The 20,049-nt window shown below is 46.5% G+C and overlaps 1 protein-coding gene across 1 annotated transcript; it reads right to left on the bottom strand.

The window, feature by feature from the left end:
• Window positions 1-4,054: 4,054 nt before the first annotated feature.
• LOC123443998 (histone-lysine N-methyltransferase ATX4-like) lies at window positions 4,055-14,363 on the bottom strand. Its single transcript, XM_045120592.1, has 23 exons — window positions 12,701-14,363; window positions 12,519-12,574; window positions 12,148-12,352; window positions 11,517-11,627; window positions 11,376-11,444; window positions 11,224-11,289; window positions 11,059-11,150; window positions 10,862-10,954; window positions 10,446-10,581; window positions 10,181-10,274; window positions 9,832-9,931; window positions 9,607-9,731; window positions 9,142-9,287; window positions 8,911-9,015; window positions 8,705-8,769; window positions 8,400-8,601; window positions 5,588-5,674; window positions 5,430-5,486; window positions 5,263-5,352; window positions 4,968-5,054; window positions 4,666-4,740; window positions 4,485-4,585; window positions 4,055-4,389 (listed from the first exon to the last, which is right to left on the bottom strand). Exons 1-23 carry the CDS (start codon window positions 13,523-13,525, stop codon window positions 4,299-4,301), a joined length of 3,078 nt encoding a protein of 1,025 aa, XP_044976527.1. The 5' UTR covers window positions 13,526-14,363; the 3' UTR covers window positions 4,055-4,298.
• Window positions 14,364-20,049: the final 5,686 nt, after the last annotated feature.

Genomic DNA, 20,049 nt, shown 5'->3' with positions numbered 1-20,049 from the left:
GGTGTTCATTGAGTTGGAGAAGACCTATGATAAGATACCGTGGAATGTCATGTGGTGGGCCTTGGAGAAACGTAAAGTCCCAGCAAAGTACATTACCCTCATCAAGGAAATGTACGATAATGTTGTGACAAGTGTTCGAACAAGTGATGGCGACACTGATGACTTCCTATGGCTGCACTAGGGGTCGGCTTTGAGCCCTTATCTTTTTGCCTTGGTGATGGATGAGGTCACAAGGGATATACAAGGAGATATCCCATGGTGTATGCTCCTTGCAGGCGATGTGGTGCTAGTCGATGATAGACGGGCGGGGCTCAACAGAAAGTTAGAGCTATGGAGACGAACCTTGGAATCGAAAGGTTTTATACTTAGTAGAATTAAAACCGAGTACATGAAGTGCGGTTTCAGTACTACTAGGCATGAGGAGGAGGATGAGGTTAGCCTAGATGGGCAGGTGGTGCCTCAGAACGACACCTTTCGATATTTTGGGTTCAATGTTGCGGAAGGATGGGGATAGCAATGAAGATGCGAACCATCAAATTAAAGCCGGATGGCTGAAGTGGCCCCAAGCTTCTAGCATTCTGTGTGATAAGAGAGTGCCACAAAAGCTAAAAGGAAAGATATATAGGATGGCGGTTCGACCCGCATTGTTGTATGGCGCTAAGTGTTGGTCGACTAAAAGGCAACATTTGCAGCAGTTAGGTGTGGTGGAGATCTGCATGTTGAGATGGATGTGTGGCCAGACAAGGAAGGACCTAGTCTGTAATGATGACATACGAGGTAGAGTTGGGGTAGTGCCGAATGATGAGAAGCTTGTCCAACATCGTGTGAGATGGTTCGGTCATATTCACCACAAGCCTCCACAAGCTCCAGTGCATAGCGGATGGCTAAAACATGCTCATAATGTCAGAAAAGGTCACTGTAGACAAAATCTGACATGGAAGGAGTCCGTAAAGAGAGATTTGAAGGATAACTAGCCATGGATAGGGGTGTGTGGAAGCTTGCTATCCATGTGTCACAAGCATGAGTTGGTCGCGAGATCTTATGGGTTTCACCTCTAGCCTACCCCCAACTTGTTTGGGATTAAAGGCTTTGTTGTTGTTGTTGTAGTATTTACTTTTCTTCGCACTTCACTCCAAAATTATCACAAACTTCCGCCTTCATTTTGATTTATGTCTACCACTAACTTGCACACATATTTTCATAATTCTCCATAAAGGACAAAGTCCAGTTATCGTGCTTCCAGTGGGATTGATAATATAACTGCAAAAAGACTGTAACTAAACCTTATGCATTTGCAGGATATCAATGTCTGAGTCGCTCAGAGCATGCCACATGCAAGGAGGAGAAGGTGTGGCTCAAGGTGGAGGAGGACGCACGATGGATCTATAAAGAGCGCCGCCACGACTCGTGATAGATGTTGTCGCAGCTGCCTGACCTCCCAAAGCGTCGCAGCGATGGCAACGACAACAACCACGGCGGTCCTAGTAGACTTGAAGGCCATGCCTACTGCCTACAAGGTCACCTCTGCTATTTAGTTTAGGTTCATGTGAATTTTGTCTTTGAAAAGTTCAAAATAGGGGATATTTTAAGAACTAACATTGGATGGTCGGCGCCCCGCCGATGTCCACGAACTCGTCCATATAAGTCAACGGGCATTTGATGCATCTGTTCGGTGATCCGCATTGGAGATGCCCTTACCCTTTCACGAGATGGTTTGTGCTATACCAAAACATGCATGTCTTTGAACAACACAGTGTAAAGTCTCAAAACACTCTTTAAAGTAACTCCAACGCGCTGACCCATTTCGTCCGTGCACGTCCTTTTGGGTCGCGGCGAACAGAAAAGTCAGCCCAACGCGCGATCCAAACGGACATTCCTAACCCATTTTTCATCCTGATTTGCGTCCGCGCGGACATGAGACGGACGCGCGCGGCACCCGCCCACTCCCCCCCCCCCTCGTCCTCTAGTCGATGGCACATTGGTCATCCACTCCCACCCATATCGATAGCAAACCCTCGCCCACCTTCTCCGTGTCGTCGCCACCGCCCACTTGCCGGTGCCGGCACCCCCCCCCCCCCCACATCGTTGCCTCGCCGTCACCACCGTCGTCGCCGCCGGAATTTCTCCATGGGAGCCAGTTAATCCAAGGGAGGCGCGCATCTCTTCGCCGGCAAGCTCCTTCGACGACGCCCGCAAGCTGTTTGACAGTTTGCCAAGGTACAAAATGGACTCTGTCGACGAGTTCTTGTTCCACAATTTACTTTGTGACTCCGATGATTCCTCATCCGATGCTCAGGAGGAGATCTTGGCTACCGTGTTGGTCCATCACCACCTTAATAGCCAGCGGCCGTTGTTCGGTCGCTCAATCCTAGGACACCTTCCGACGTTGAATCATAATCGATAGAGCGGTCATTTCCTTCTTTGGAAGGACTAGTTTGACACAACCAATCTGTTGTTCAAACATTAGAAATTCCGGTGGTGTCTCCGTATGGCTAGGCATGTTTTTAACCGTATTAGAGAGGGGGTGGTCGGATACGATAACTATTTCGAGTGCAAATAGGACACCCTTGGAAAGATTGTCTTCTCATCTTATCAGAAATGCATTGTAGCCATCCGGATGCTTGCATCCGGAGTACCCGGTGATCTCAATGATGAGTACTCTGTATGAGCGAGTTTACATCCCTAGAGTCCATGTACAGATTTTGCAAGGTTGTGGTTGTTGTGTTTGGCCCTGAGTACTTGAGATAGTCGACTCCTCAAGATACAGCCCGCTTGTTGGCGATGAATGCTAGTAGGGACTTCCCAGGGATGCTTGGCAAGGGCAGTATAAGGGCCATGTCAGGGCTTGCACTGTCATACTTGAGGTTGTGGCCTCACAAGATCTATGGATCTGGCACTCTTTTTTCAGCAAGGCCGGAGCACATAATGATATCAACGTGCTTCAACGCTCGTCGGTGTTTGCAAGGCTTGTGGAAGACAACATCCCACCGGTAAATGTTATCATCAACGGCCACAACTACGACAAAGGATACTAACCGGGTGACGGTATATATCCTCATTGGACCACTATCGTGAAAACAATCTCCGACCCTGTCAGAGAGAAGAGGAAAAGATTTGCCCAAGAGCAAGAGAATGCTAGGAAGGAAGTCGAGCGTGCCTTTGGTGTTTTGCAATCTCGACGGGGCATAGTTCGATACCCTGCTAGGACTTGGAGCACCAAGAAGCTGTGGAAGGTGATGACAACTTGTGTTATTATGCACAATATGATCATAGAAGATGAGCGTCCGAAATGTATCTATGATCAAGAGTTCCAGCTTTAGGGTGAGAATGTTGTGCCTGAGCATGGAAGAGGAGCAACGTTTGAACAGTTCGTCCAATTTTATTATGAAATGCGTGATTGGAAAACTCACATGCAGCTGCAAAATGATTTGGTTGAACATATCTGGGCTCATGTTGGCAACCAATAAATGTAAAAAAATTCATATGTATTTAAGATAATTTAATTTTTATTCGGTTTGTAAAACTTTTTTTAAAAAAAAACTATGTTTTATTTGGTTGTGAAACTATGCTATTTTTTTTATGTCTACTTATCAAATAATGTAAAACGTGTGCATATTTATTAAAAAAGGATGGCCAGCCAACCACACCGGCAAATATCCAAATTTTAAATTGGACGAACATCGAACGGACGGCCGATTCAAATAGACAAAAACGGACTAAAGTAACGTCTGTTTGGGTTGGCATGTTGGAGTTGTTCTAAGGGTGTGGATAGCATCAGCATGCGCCTTCCACGAAAATTAATAGGTGCATCAAATATCTCATGCACATGCTCCCAATGTCTGAAAGTCTGCATGCCAAAATATCCCGGCGAATTTTTTTTACAGATCTCATGCCGGTGTACTTTGAAAGCTTGTAGTGTTTCTGGAGTACTTTAAAAACTTGTAGTTTTTCATGAAGAAACGAGCACTTAGACCATCAAACCTGTAATTTGCACGGTACGACAAGAGCAATCATTTCTGATGTAGACACGCCAAGTACACTAATATGTGATATCTAAATGAGAACATAATCAAAATTGGCACTGCAGAAAATTGATTATAGTGGATACATTAGAAGCATTTACAGGAATAGAAGCTCATGCTTTCGAGCTGACTAAACTTATTCCTAGAGACTAGAGTGAAAAAAAATTGGGGCGTAGGAGAGAACAAGGTAATATATACCACTTATCACCAATGAACCAAGAAAATGCTAAAGCAAAAAAGAAAACTATGACAATGCCCATTGACATTTACTCTAACCTAATTCATGAATTTCCGACAGTCAGCAGTCTGGCACAGGCAAGGAACTTTGCAATCATCAGCCTCATCAGGATCAAACAGGTAATCATACCTAGAAATGACACAGAACATAAAAACATATTTAGTCTACTTGCCTCCTTGCGGAAACACAACGATAATCATGGAGTTTAATCATATACAACATACGTTAGCTCTTCACCGGCAGAAACATTTCTCTTGGCAATTAGAACGATGCGGCTTTGATCATGCCCCACGCTCATAATCCTGGCATAAAAGTTTGGCGTGCACTGCAGAAAAAATAACAATACATCAGGTACATATTATTTAAAATCTTAAGTAGATTTGAAGTTAATAATATGATCCTTACAGAATGATTAATCAAGCGTGCCACGTTTCCTTTGTCTGTGGCATCAACAACCACTTCCTCGCTGATTTTGAAAAGCTGGTCAGGAAAAAGGACAGCATAAATGTAGTTAACGTTAGATGTATTACCAGAAGCTATTAAAATAATTCATCATAAATCCATATAATCTATACGACACGTGACTGACTTCCAGCAGTTGGGATGGCCAAATAGCATGTGTGTTGTAGATATAAATGTTATTTCACAGAAAAAAAAACACTCAGATACACCACAGGACAGGTGAACTGGTATGGAAGATGACTCACATAACAATCTTTTCCCTGTACACGATATTGTGCTTCCCGTAAGTCAGCAACACTTCGTCTGACCTGCTCACCGCGGTACTCTAGAACCTGGAAAGAAAAAAAGTTAACCATGAGCAATTTCTTGAATGAGGGCGGCAGCGTATTAATGAAGACTGCATGTAGGACGGCGGAATGCCATGGAAATATTTTTCAGAACTGGGAGCACTTGAACAGTACATATGCTTGGTTGTAATGACACGGTTTTATTTTATATGTTTGGTTCCATTAATAACATATATAGTGTTTGAGGGAGTACCATTTCTCCTTCTTGAATGTCCCTACGAGCAAACAGTCCCCACCTATGAATTCCTGATCTACCAAAGCATACTCTACTATGTTCCGTTTTCTGAAATAAAGAAAAAATAATTAGATTCATACAACAAATATAAAGCTACAAGGGAAAGCCAACAGACATATAGTAACCTGAAGATAACGTAGACGCTCCGTAAAAGTAGAAAAAGATTCCGGATCCCTCTCTTCCTGCAGAGTACAAAGTTTTCCTTCATAAGAAAAATTGACTAAATGATGGGAAATGATATCTAATAAGCATGCATACATTATAGAATTAATCATAAAATTACCCTTCGTGGATTCAGACTGTCAATTTCATCCCAGCGGTGTTGACAATATCCCCTTACACGATGTGCCATTGCTGCCTCCCGGGATCTCTGCATGCAAGAAAACTCTAATCATGTGCGCACCAATGGGTTATCAATACAAGATATCAACCAACAACAGTACTTATATTTTGCAGACAAGTGCCAGGAACACTGCCTATTGAGCAACACCATATGAGTAAATCATATGAACATCACAAAAATTAATTAGAAAACATATAATGATCCTAGTGGAACTGAAGCTGATGTGACAAAGGTTATCAGCAAGTGGTGAACTGGGTGCAAGCACATTAACCAGCAGCCAGGAACCTGCATTACGGTTAGACTGGGCACTGTGGTGGACTCCTTCTGGGGTCACGTGTATCGCTGCGACCTTAGTCCTGCATTCCCAGTTTATAGAAACAGCGAAGATGCAGGGAGAGCTGCAGAAGAAGCCCCACCAGAGGAACAGTGTGACAGGTAGATAAGAAGCAAGCACATGACTGGAGTCCTAGACCGAAGTCGAGTCCAGAGAATCTAGCCAGTGGGAGGCGATGGGCTTAGGAAAGTAAACAGCAAACAGAGGTTGAATGTCTTGCAGTAATGTGCTCCATATGGTTACAACTAACGAAAAGAAGAGGAATCAGGGTCGGATAGCAAAGAGTCGAGTTCAGCTAAGCAATTATAGAAGGCTGTTGCATGTGCTCTTTGAAAAAACATTTTTTTCTTCGCTTAAATAAAGCACAGCTCAGAGTGTCTTCGCCACCTGGAGAATGGGGATGAGTGACTTATGCTTCTACCTGATCCACTCTAAGCCTGAAAGTCAGAATCTGCTTCATCCCACTATGACATTTCACAAAAACCCAACTGCTAAGAGCATCTCCAATAGATAGTCCAAATGTAAAAGTAACTAACTTTTGGACCGTCTGAGGCCAAAAACGCAGCTCCAACAGACGGTCCATATGTAAAAAAAATTGGACCGCGGCCTCCTAGTGATGTAAAATGCAACACCTCGCGGTGCAAATTTACATCACAAGATGCATCTGGTCCAAAACCAGCCGCCACCTGCGAACGCCCAACCGCCACTTCATTTCCTTTCCCGCCCGCTCGCGACCTCCCGCCCGTCCGCCTCCGCCCCGCCGCACGCCGCCCGCATCAGATCCGGCCCCGCCCCGCCCCCGCCGCTGTTTCCACGCCGCCCGCCCGCCGCGGATCCGGCCGCGGCCGCAGCGCACGCCGCCGCCCCGTGCGTCCCCGCCCCGTCCGCCGCAACTCCGCCCGGCCCCGGCCCGCCCGCCGTAGCTCCGCCCCGCCCGGCTCCGTCCGCCACCGCCCCGCAGCTCCGCCCCGCCCGGCTATGTCCGCCACCACTCCGGCCGCACGCCGCCGCCGCTCCACCGCTCTCCGATGGCGCCGAAGGGCAAGTCGGGCTTCTTCGGCGTGAGGCAGAAGCCCTCCGGTAACTGGGGAGTGGAGTTCTCCGATGCCGGGAGGCGTTGGTGGATCGGCACGTACCCCTCCGCCCACGAGGCCGCGCGTGCCTACGACGTGGCGGTGTGGCATGCCGAGAAGCCTCGGGAGCACCTCAACTTCCCAGAGATCGAGAGTCGGGTGGAAGCGGAGATGCTTGTGCCGCAGGGCATCAAGATGAAGGAGATCACGACGAAGAAGACGACAAAGAAGCCGTCGGTTGTCGTCAATGCCGGCGAGACCGACGAGGAGGCGATGGCGAGGTTTGCTCGGGAGCATCCGGAGTACGTCCAGGCCGAGCTGGAGCACTACTGGAAGCGTGAGGCGGAGCAGAAGGAGGACGAGGCCGGTCCCTCGACGGTGATCCCCATCGAGTCCTCTTCTGAGGAGGACTGGGTAGACTTCTCGGAGGAGGAGGAGGTGGAGGGGTGCGACGACCCGGAGAAGGAGGAGTTCTGGGAGCAGTTCCGCAACTCCGACGATGAGGAGTAGTTTATCTACTAGTTTGAAGTAGTAGTTGAAGTTCATGTATGAAACTATGTTGAATTTGATGTTTGAACTATGTTGAATGGACTAGTAGTTTGTCGTTTTAAGAAATTTTACATCTTCATATTGGACCATCTATTGGAGTTGCTCTTTTGGACCATCTGTTGGAGTTGAGCTTTTTTCGGAGCTCCAAAACACACTTTTTGACGGTCCAAATTTTACATCTTCGGTTTTGGACCGCCAAATTTTGGACCATCTATTGGAGATGCTCTAACAGCTACAAACTCCAGATATGATAAAACATTGTCTTTGATAACTGTCTGGATAAATCACCACACTGTTTCTAACTAGTACCTATGCTAGCTAAATGAATTAAGTGTCCCAGCTCCAAGGTATCTTGCAAGTTCACACAAGCCTATGAAACATGTTTAGCTCTATTTTTGGATGTAACGGTTAGCTGAAAGCATTTTTTTCTGAGACATAACACTTGGTTGGAAGTAGTAAAAATCCCTCCTACTAGATTCCATAGTGCAGCACAACAGAGAGTAGAAACCACAGACTATCTGCTAGTAACACAGGGGTAACATTCGCTACTATCCTAGTTACCCATTCTCATGTAGCACTAGCATTAAAAGATAATGGCCACATCCTTAGAATTAACAAGCACTTCCACGAACTTTATTGTTAAGAGCTGCTATTATGGCTATATTACCATGCTAAACGGAAGTTTTGTGGCTTACCTTGTAGCTAACATAAAGGTGCATTCATTATTCTTTCAACTTTAAAGCAAGGCATCTCCTTACAAAATGGTAAGAACATATAATCCAATATAGGAGCATACCTTTAGATCTTTCCTAACATAAACTCGACATCTTGCAGAACATAAATTCTCTATAGTTTCAACTTCTGATGCTGAATCATTGGGAAGATCTTTCCTAATCAGTCTTGAAGCAGCTATAGTGCCACTACTCTGAACAAGCCTTTTTGAAGAGAAAGTTCCAGCAGGTGTTTGAATTATCAAAACATTATCAGGGTTAGGTCTCCTGCACATAAATAAATAATCCAAGATAATCCAACTTTCAGTATTGAACAAAAAGATGTGCACAAATTATAGCTTTACTGTTGCTTCCACTTAATAAATATTACCGATGATGAGCACAATATGAAATCATCTTTGTTGACTGTTTGCCGTTTTTTTCCAAGCTGTGCAGCTGCATACATGGAAAACATGGTAAAGTTCAGATGTGTTTAAAAAACATGAGATGCAAGCAAAAGAAATGAAATTACGGACTTTTCTTCATTGTTAAATAGCGTAAGCAACATATTCTTGCAGCGATCAGTATTAGCTGTACCTCCATTCGATAGCCTGCCCTTGATGCACAGGTGGCATGGTAATAAGTCGAGCACCTGTAGCATTGTGTACAAGAACCATGTATTTGCCTACAAATGACACACATCTGGAACAATGGGCAAGAATGGAACATAATTAGATCAACGTAGTCAAGCATACGAGATACGTAGCACTTGTTCAGGATCAATCATCTTAAGCCACTTAAGCTATAGCACCAGAATATGTATACAACCTTCATAAATAGCAGAGGTGCCATGCTCAATATCCCAATAGCAGGTTCCATGAGCTCATCACTATCAAAAGCCACCTGTGGCTGAAACCATGCACATGTCACGTGTACCCACAAGTTATCAACATTTGTTGGCTTCAGCGCTCCACCTAAAGTAAGTGTTGAAGCCAGTAAGAACCAGGTTAATGATTACAAAAATGCTCAATAAAACAGAATGTCACAACTAGATTTTCCGATATCAGATTTTGACAAACTTAATTTAGTTGCTGTGGTGTTGTCACTATTGTTACTTAGAAAGAAACCTAGGTTCAATATTAATGGCAGTACAGATGAATTATTTCCTGTTACGAATCTACTTCTTCCAGTTACCACTCAAAGGAAGAATTAAGAGTTCACAAACAGAAGAGGATAGCATGTAGAAAGGAAGAACTAAGAGTTCACAAATAGAAGAGGATAGCAGGTACATACCTTTCACAGGGCAAAGGCAACACTCCCTCTTTTGTTCAGGCGTTTCACAAGCCCTACAAATCCATGAGGTGAAATCTTGCTTACCGCTCACACCATAGCATTCCTGATGAACAGCCATCTGGCATCTGAACATGAATGCGGTCAATTGCAAACTTTAGTGTTTGGTCCATATCTCAAAATGATTCACATCAAACAAAAACAATGTGAGCAACACGAGCTTAATACCTGTTACAAATCACAATCTTATTGTAATCCCAATCTTCAACCCATCTACAGACTGCACACCTTTCGGTTGTCCATTTTACTTGTACATGATCATAAGGTTCTGTACATAAATTCAAGGTCCATTACTTCAAATTCCTGGGAACTGGACCTTCTAATACTATAGGCTACTCCCTCCGTTCCTAAATATAAGTCTTTTAAGCGATTTCACTAGGTGTCTACATACGGAGCAAAATGATTGAATGTACACTCTAAAGTATGTCTATATACATCCGTATGTGGTCCACTAGTGAAATCTCTACAAAGACTTATATTTAGGAACGGAGGGAGTACAAAATAAATGCTCAGTTACCATTTAACAAATCAAGTAACTGCTGTTTTTTCAGTTTCTGAGAGGAGCGTTTTGAAGGATATGTGGAACACACGCTTGGTTGATGTTGATCTATCTGTAAAGAGAAATGTGGGACAATCATAACCCAAGCAAACAGAACTACAAAACAACAAAGGAATCGAAATCAAAACTACAACACTACTATACAGTTGCACAAGAACTAACAGCATCTATATATGCAGTGGAAGAGGTTGAAACGAAAGCATGATGTTGTTATTATACGAACCCATTTTCCAAATGGCATCAGTGTTTCCTTCATTTTAATACTAGATTTCCAATTTTTACTTCTGCAGCCGGCGTGCCTTTCCCATTCATTGAACAAAAACTTTTGTCCCTTACAAGGGACACAATGGCAAGAAATCCTGCAAAAAAAAAAAAGATAGTTTCAGAAGTCATAAGTAGGTCCAGATGTATATGAAAAATGTAAGAGTTACATGCAGATGAACGGAAACCACCTAAACGATGAACGAGAGCAAGCAGAAAGATAAGTTCAAGCCAAAAAACAGGAACCAATAATCTCTCTGGGTGTGCATAATTGTGAGAAAACTGAAATTAAGCTATGGTGGTGCAGGCATGCCATGCCAGTCACAAGTAGGAATAACTTTCCTACAATCTAAAGTAATTCAGATAAGTGGTTCTTACAGTTCGAGATTTGGTAGGTAAGTTCCTTCCATATCAAAACAGACAACCCCTACTCTGTCAGGCTTCCTTCCTTTCTGTGCAGAAGTATCTTTACTGTTTCACAAATGGATTGTACGTGTTACTCTTAAGAGTCATAAATCAGAACCTTGAAATATGGAGTTGTAGCATAAACGAGTGGCTCTAGCCTTTTAACTCACCTATCATCAGGAGAGTTTGTCTTCTTGCTGGACAGATTTGAGTTACGTTTAACCCTACAGTAAAGGCAGAAATAACTTTTGTCTCGTAGATCCTATAGCATCAAAATGAGCATGTTAGCGATGGTAAATTACTAAACCACCAAGGACAATTATGACGAGAAAAACCTTTAGGTTGCTGCACTTTTTGTCACATTCTGCGTGAATCCAATTTTCACAGCCATGACAGCAAACCTGGTTAATCACCTCCCGTCTTCAGAATTTGAACAGTTGGAAACATAAGATAAATTTATTGCTCTAATAGCTACACTATGTCTTACCCATCTTCGGTCACATTTATGTTGCCAACTTTTCAAGCATATCCCACAGTGCTCTTTTGATCTCAAGATCTGCACATACAGGAAGTAGTGTAAGCCGTAAGGACAAGACACGCAGAGTGAGGTAGGTTCACGAATGCATACCCTAGCACAGTGTTTGCAAGCAAGTTGCTCCATCACACATACCAACTTGTTTGACTCTTTGTTTGGAAAGCAATTTCCACAACTTTCACACTGCAATTCACTTCTATAATGCTGTGTAGAGACAATAAGCAAACATCTAATCAATCTATTGGGGCAACACATGACAGTTGAAGAAGCAGTTCCATTTTGTGATATAATAGTACAAGCAGCACTGAAGTGTAATGGTGTTACTAACTATGGTCGGCCACTGACTGAACCAGAAGGCGAGCCATATAGAGCCAATAAGTTGAATAACCATTGGTACTCCACTATACATAAACATGCTCAATTTTATCATTCTGCTTATACGCACACAGTACTATGTCTGCTAGATTATGTTTCTTAGAAGATTTTTCTGCAGTCATGCATCAATGCACTTTTCAGGCATTCGGCCCCTGTCTAAAGTTTAGGATTGAAGAAAAATCATACGAATGCAGATAAACATAAACCATATACCTAAAATTAATGCGTAGATAGAACACCAAAAACTTATTGGCAAAAATTAATGCAGAAATATTGATAAATTTCTGAAATTTCCAGTGAATACATATCTTCTTAGTTGTGCATCAGATATAAAAAATTGTCAACTTGCCTTAATCTGTGCCTGGCCCTCCAGCTCGTTTGAGCCAGTCACTTCTTCTAATTCGTCTGGACAAGGTTGACACACAACAGGCTGCCCTGCTGTGCTGTCATCCATCGGCACTTCGGAGAACCCCTGATCGGCCAAAAAGGCCTCTTCTAGTGCCCTCTGGAAATCACCAGGTTTGAGATTGCTCACATCTGTCTGCCCTTGAAATCTGAAATGGAAATACAGATATTTCTTAGCACATGCGTGGGTGCTATTCTATAGCTCGGCACAATTACTTCTACTTCTAGCCAATAGAAAGGACTTCCTGATATGCTTTCGCAGCACTTTAAATGCAATAATTAATACGTTATTTTTAGTGAATTACAAGTACTTACTGGTCAATGTAGTCCACAAAAGGAAAAATCCCTCCTTGCCTCACCCAGACATACTTCTGCAAGACACAGGCGTCATCAAATGATCATTGAGCAAAAAAAAAAGAAAAAAAAAACTCGAAAGCAAAAGAGGAAGTAGCACCAATTCAAGTCAGCCAGCCCTAACAAAACAGTAGTTAACGTACCTTCTCGTCACCGAACTCTGCACGCCAGCCAAACAGCATCACACAAAGCACAGCGCCTCCACGCGGCTGGGGCGGCATTGCATCGGCAGCGGCCTGCCGAGCTGGGTCGACGACAACTCCTGGCCACGCTGGCTGCCGCTTGCCGAGCCGTGCCCACACAATGTCGCCATACAAAAACTGTGTGCTCCAATGAAGGTCCTCCTTGTGTGCCTGCCGGTCCTCTTCTTCCTCTTCATCTTCGTCATCCATCAACTCGTTTCTATGGTAACGGCTGTACGGTTCATCGTGCAAGGAGGTGAGCGTGCTGAGGGACATGGAGTACTTCCTGGAGGCAACAAAATTCTGGCACACTCGGTAACGCTGTGCCTCCTCGTCGTCGTCCACCTCTGACAATGCGCAAGTCCTATCCAAGATTGCACCTTTACGGCAGAGCGGCTTGGTTTTGGGAACGAGCTGCTCGACCTTGGGCGGCGCAGGTGGCTTAGCCGGCTTCTCCTTCTTCCAGGGGTCGATGAGCACCGAGTCATTGAACCGCGAGGGCAGCACCTGGGCACGGCCGCGCGACGTCCGGACAACAGGCGGGCGCGTGGCGGCGGGCGGCGGCTCAGCACAGGCAGGCGATGCAACCTCGGGCTCCTCGCACCAGCGGAACCCGGCGGCGGCGTAAGGGATGCCGGAGGCCGGCACGTGGCCGAGCAGCTCGACGGGGAAGAAGTCGTCACCCCTCTGCCTCTTTGGACGGCGCTCGCCGGCGCCGCCCTCGGCCTCGGCATTGCAGCGCTTGAGGCTGAGGATCTCCGGGCGCTGGGTCCGCTTGAAGATCATCCCACGCGAACCCTTTCCCCCCGCCCGAATTCACCGGCCCGGCGGCGAGATCACGGCGAATTCGGGGAGGGTTCCCCTGCAAACCCTAGCCCCGCCCTCGCCGCGGCGAACTGGAGAGGAGGGGAATTCGTCCCCCGCCTCTCCCCACGAGCCGTCGCCGAGACGGCGGGGGGAAGGGGGAGCAAAGAAGAAATCTTGGACGGAGATGCGGCCGGAGAGAGAGAGAAATCGGGATTGGGGGGATTGGGATTTTTTTCCTCTTTGTTTTTGGGTTCGGCTTGGGAAGGTGGCTGTTCTTTGTGTGTTCTAATGGGGCTCCGGAAGAAGAAGTCGTACGAGAAACGAGCGCGACGGACCCGGTTGTAAAAACGATCCTGGCCCTGATTTTTCTCTTCTCGTGGGATTGGGTTGGTTTCGTCTTTCGTGCGGGAGGAGGAGGAGGATGGCGGTCGTGGATGGGATGGGTGGTTACATGGATGGAAGTCGTCGTCGTCTTCGTCGTGGGTGCAGGTGGAGTTGCCGTCCTCTCGACTCGCTGTTGGATTTTGCTGCTGGTGTGGTGGTGACGGTGCGCCTCCATGGAGACGGACGGAGGAGGCCAGTTGGAGTTGGCGTTCTGGCGTCGTGGTACGAGCAGCATTTTTCTCGCCCGCCCGGAATTTCGTTTCGATTCGTGTGGGTTTGTTTGGGCTTCCAATCCGGAATTCGGTCCGGGCTTGCGAGTTGTGTTTCTTTTGGGTTTGAGTTTGGGTTTGGAGGAGATGGCTTTCGACATGGACGGGAGGAGAGAGAGAGAGATGATCAAGGTGGCCATGAACGAGTTTTGTGCAGTGTGGGCAGGGGAGCTATAGCCAGGGCGACGTCACGACGAGCAGGTAGGTAGGCGCTGTACCTGTCCTGATGATTCATCGCCCCTCCCGGGCGGAGAGACGGGTTGATCCAGATGCGACCGTCTCGATGGAAAGATCGATGGTTGATGGGCGATTTCGGCGCCCCGACGGAACGAAGAAATTTCCGGGTTTTTTATTTTTGTTCTTGTTCTTGTTTCGAGCTCGATCTCGTGCAGCTCGGCCCTGGCAGTGAGCGGTGCTTGATGATCTGGTCTAGGTGGAGCTTCCGGTGGGATTTCTCGTTCCTGCGAGTTTCCATGTCGGCCTTGTTGTGCGAATCGCGAACCAAAAATGGTGCACGGGCCAAGTGAGGAGAGCGCACGCTGGCAGCGGGCAGCATCACCGGCGGGCGTTGATCCAAGGATCGATAGATGGACGATCGGTCGGACTTCTTTTTCTCTTTTGATGAATTGAAATATAAATCTATCTGATTGGAGTCGTGGTCGCCGTGCTCGAATCCACGGTCGCGAAGGCGTGCAGCTTTGGCCGTGGCCGGCCCGGCCGGATGACACTTCCGCCGTACATTCGTGTCGCCTTGGCCCCGACTGCGGGTGCTTCCGCGGCCACGATTCGCCGGAGTTGGAGGGAATAGGAGGCACGGCACGGGCACGGGCACGGGCTTGTTTGCTGGATTCTCTCTCGGTGGCCCGGTCAGATTCCTGTAGTCGTACCGTCGGAGTTGGCTCTTCCATGGCCATGGCCATCGGAGCAAAGAGCATGGGCGGCGTGTGTGGCACTGCCTTCATGTTGTGTGTCAAATTACAAGGAATGTCCATGGCCATGAGTGAAGCTGCTCCAGCCTCCGGACAACGCTACGACACAAGAATTAATTTTGGAGTAAAAAGGATTGTTGGTTCCACTGCGTGCAGCCTTTCTCGTCCTTTTTCTAAAAGGGCTTTTCTCGCCCTAGTTTGCTTCTTCTTGTTTTTTTTATTCATTCAAGAAATTCTCCTCGTCGAGATTGTAAAGAACAGTACTCTCCGCCGGCACACCGGCCCAATCTTTTCGGCCGGTCATCGCACGGTCGTTCGACTAGCGCATCCTGGACCGTTTAGATCTTATCCCCCGAACCATGTTTTCCTCCTTGCGCCTCCCCTATCCCTCGCATCACAGCTGCGAGCTTGGCGCGGCGCTCGCTCCTCCCCGCCGCCCAAGCACACACCACCCCCCTCGCCTCACCTCCTCATCCACTCTCACCGCTGATCGTCCCTAGTTTCCACCCTCGTCTTCGGTCACCGACGAGCTCCATGCCTGCAGCACCCCGATGCTCGTCGTCGCTCACGCCTCATGCCACAGCTCGTCCGTCACATGTCATGCCTCACCCCCGGTGCTCATCGTCACTCACGCCTCATGCCATAGCTTGTTACATCTCGGTCGCCTGTTGCAGCAAAAACGAGCGCTCGTTCCAGCAAAATTGAGTAGCGGATCCAACAAAAACCATCTTCGCCGCCGAGCCGCGATGTCGGTTGCAGCTTGCATTGCCACCGGTTGTAGCAATTCGAAGAACCGGTTGTAGTAAATTTTGACACCAGTTGTATCAGAAAGCTGGTTGAAGCTTTTTTCACCACTAGTTAAATGCCCGTGCATTGCTACGGGGCAACAAATTTATGTATAGCGACATGGATAAGAATGTCACTGCCATTTCCGAACATGTGATTACGAATGCATCCAGACAAATACCGCCTTAAACTTGTACTTGCAATCACCTCATGCAAGTCAAGTTTATTTCCTTGGTGAACATATAAACATCATGCACATATAAACTGAAACAAAAATGCATATGTGCAAAAGATCATCATATAGTTTTTCATAACATAATGATTCCTCTCCAACTTGAAATATGCTTTGACATCATATGAAAGCAAAAGCAGAAAAATAGCTAATTATCACTTATTAATCTATACATTTCTTAGCAACCTACTTGACATTACGCATTTGTGATTGGACGAACCCGGATTCTAACCCGCGCTCCCGTCGCCCCCCCGAGGCGACGGAGCGCCACCACCCCATCACCCTGTCTCAGACCCTCCTCTTCCTCCCTCCCCCTTAGCCACCGCCGGCAAAGGCCGCCTGCGTAGCCCGGGGGGCGCCGGCGGCAGCGGACGTTCCTTCCCCCCGCACACTCGGAGGTGGAGTTGTGGCTCCTTTCTGCCTGATGGGTGTGCCGCTCGGCTGGCGGCAGTGTAGCTTGGCGGCGTGGTGCCTTGGGCCTTGACGCGATGGCGTGATCCTTTGTTGCGGGGCAACATCGTGTGCTGTTGGCCGGTGGCGCCCGCTCGACCTAGATCTAGGCCCTTTCATGCCTCATCTGGACTGGGGCGGGCAAGCGTTTCAGGGCACAGCACCACGGCTCCCTGGTTGGAGGCGAGGTGTATGTGGCTACAGATGGTGATGGCTCCGGAGGTCGACGTGCTGCAGCGTGGCTGCAAATGGCGGGCCGAAGGAGGCCTCTCGTAGGTCCCTACCTGTAACGACCAAGATGCGGTCCTTTCCGATCTCGGGGTCGAGGCCCCGAATAGGAAAGAAACGCATCTAAGCGTTTCGCAAGCAAGTAAACATAACACATAATAATAAATACCGTAGACAATCTGGGATTCAACTGTCTTCTTATTAATAATACAGAGTACAACGCAGATTCAAACAAGGTAGTTCCGGTACGGACTACAAAACAGGAAAAATGCTATGCTACCCGCTGCAGGTCCACGATCACGACCACGGCTCAGTCCTGTGGATAGTTCACGTAAAGGCGATATGTCTCCTTGTCGTACTGCCACGCCAGCTGGGTGCCGTCGGGATCATCTGTCTCTGGGGTACCTGTACCTGCTGGAAGTTTCGGAGGAATCCGTGAGCCACGGGGACTCAGCAATCTAGGACCTTGGTGCCAAATCTAGTCACGTTATTTGGGTAAGGAAGGGTGAAGTGTTTCAGGCTGCTGCAACCTAGGATTGAACAAGTGGCTAACTTACGCAATAACGATGTGGAAGTGGTCTATGCTAACGATCGAGAATACTTGATCAGAAAGTGATCCTGAACACCTACCTACGGCATTCATAACCCCACAATGTTCCCGATCGAAGAGGGATCTTCGAAGGGACAGTCACGGTTACGCACACAGTTGGCATGTTTATTAGTTTATGTTTAAGTTCTCTAATACCGGATGTTAACAAAATATTCCAAGTTGCCACATAACCACGGGCACGGCTTTCCGAAAGATTAAACCCTGCAGGGGTGCTCCAACTAGTCCATCACAAACGAACACAGGCCGCAAAGGCATCCTCTATCACGAATCTCGTGATCTCGTCGGATTCCTTAGAGGAAACCCTCGACTCTGGGGAAAACCAAAGCTTCACCGGGATTCCTATACGCAAGATATACCGCTAAGGTAAGACAAGGCTAGCAGGACCTCCCGACGTGTCGACGACCCCGATAAGAGTCGCGTATCTCAGTCTCAGGACACGCCGGATGGAACTAGCTACAGGTACCAAACCTCAAGTTTCCTTGTGGTGGCCCCGCAGGCAGACCAGTTTGGACCAACACTCATGAGGAGCACTGGCCCGGGTTGTTGATTAAGAAACCTCGGGGTAGCTACTCCCTATGCAGATTATTATTAAGTGATTAGCAAATTAACACCAAAGTTGGGTCCTGCCGGACAAGCCTTAACACTACGCGATTTATCAAGGGGGTCCCCATAACAACCCCGAATGTGTTAGGAGCGATCATTATGGAATCAAACACCGGTAACCGGTAACTAAGGCGGCAAAAAAGGAACAAGACACCCGGCAAAAGGCTAGGCCTCCCGTCATTAACCAAGTATATAGGTGCATTAATTAAATAACATAATTTATTATAATGATATCAAGCTCATGTCATCACATGAGTTTAAAACACCTGCAACTAACAATGCTAACATGAGTAGCTGAGCAAGCCTACCTAGCCATACAAGTTTGCTAGGAAAGAGTACGGTGTTTAGGCTCATGGCATATGAAGAGACAATATAATTTCAGTGGTAGGCAGCGAGCAATATGACGTGGAATCGAAACTAACATAACAAGTCTAGAGATGGGATCAAGGTCATGTCATCTTGCCTGTGATATCCTCAGCTTGGAATGGTTCTGGATCGTCCTGCACGTACTCTCCTGACTCCACGTATTCGTTCTCCGTTCCCGGTGCTACCCAACATAAGAATAACAGCCAATGAACAGCAGCACCACAAAATGCAACAATCACATGATGCATGAGATGAAAGTTGAGCATGCATCACTATTTCTATCACTAGCACAAGGAAAATAAACTACAGCAAGTTTCTGGACAGAACTTTGCACTAACTATTTGTACATGCATGGGAATGACATGAACAGATGCAGCTCGTAAAAACGGTGCAAAACCATATAAAGTACATTGCAAACGGAGCTACGGATCAACGGGAATCAACGATACAAGATATGAAGCTCTACGTGAAGGATTCAACACCACACACACAATTGGCACAAATCTGGTGTTCCCAGGTTGCCAAGACATATATTAACCCAACATGATTAAAATGGAGCAAGGTAGAACACCACAATAACAATTAAGCACAAACTTTGAACAAAATGGCAAAACTACATAATCTGCCAGTTTATGCATCTTAGCTGTTTGGGAGCAACATGCAACATAGCTACAGGTCTTCAAATATGACAAATAATATATGTGGCTGTCGCCAACCAAGAACACTACAAGCCCCAGCAAGAATCACATCAAAAGGAATTAAACTCTAGAAGATACAAGGCCACAAACTTTCCCAAAACCATCAGATCTCAGGGACTTAGTGAAAATTCCTGCACCTGAGTTTCTGTTTCTGTTCTGAAGCTTTTTGACAGCAATCAAAACACAAGCTACTGGACTCCAAATGACTTGAAAATTGACAGGAAGCTTCACCAACATATCAGGTTCAAAATACTAGCAATGAACTAAGTCCAGTTCTCAACAGAATGACCAGCACATCCTCATCTACAGGGGAAGAAAATGTTTCCAGTATCCCAGACTTAGTGAAATTTTCAGAGTTCAAAAATGTGGAATTTTCCAGCCACATGCCCACTTTGTCTAGGCATAGTTTGCACTCACATGTCACCAAGAGGTGATTGACACCACTATGGTGTTGAGCACAAACCCGACTACTAACACACAAAAATCCATGCCCTTGGGCTCCTCATATACCATGGAATCAAGTCCAAACTTTCAACAAAATGTAAATGCCACTCCATAAGGTATGCTTCTAAGATGACAATACATAGGTGAGTTTTATGTGCACAATGACAAAGTGACATGGGGGTTTGAACCCCATGTTTGTGTCATGCACATCAACAACACCAAAACTACTACCACATAGATCTTACACACACCTCATACCCTCTTTCATATGAACATGAGGAGGAACACAAGTGTTGCAAAGTGGGGCTGCCACACCACCACATATCACCTCCACTACCTTCATCACAAGCACTTAATCTCAAGCACAACATGAAGGAACAACTTCTATGCAAGTAACATGGATCCACACATGCATACACTCCTGCTAGGTACCACCTATGTGTGCACTACTAACACACACATCACCTCAACACACACACCACACATATTCCATGATGCACATAC

The sequence above is a fragment of the Hordeum vulgare genome, chromosome 3H, assembly GCF_904849725.1.
Source record: "Hordeum vulgare subsp. vulgare chromosome 3H, MorexV3_pseudomolecules_assembly, whole genome shotgun sequence".
Lineage (NCBI taxonomy): Eukaryota > Viridiplantae > Streptophyta > Magnoliopsida > Poales > Poaceae > Hordeum > Hordeum vulgare.
The sequence above is the reverse complement of the archived record's forward strand: the minus strand, read 5'-3'. Positions and strand labels throughout refer to the sequence as shown.

Bases quoted from the DNA above. Each gene is read 5' to 3' on its own strand.
- LOC123443998 (XM_045120592.1), bottom strand. From the start codon at position 13,525: ATGATCTTCAAGCGGACCCAGCGCCCGGAGATCCTCAGCCTCAAGCGC. The intron at 9,732-9,831 runs GTATTAAGCTCG...ATTCATGTTCAG, and splicing joins AAGATTGTGATTTGTAACAG to ATGCCAGATGGCTGTTCATC. The intron at 9,288-9,606 runs GTATGTACCTGC...CACTTACTTTAG, and splicing joins TTGCCTTTGCCCTGTGAAAG to GTGGAGCGCTGAAGCCAACA.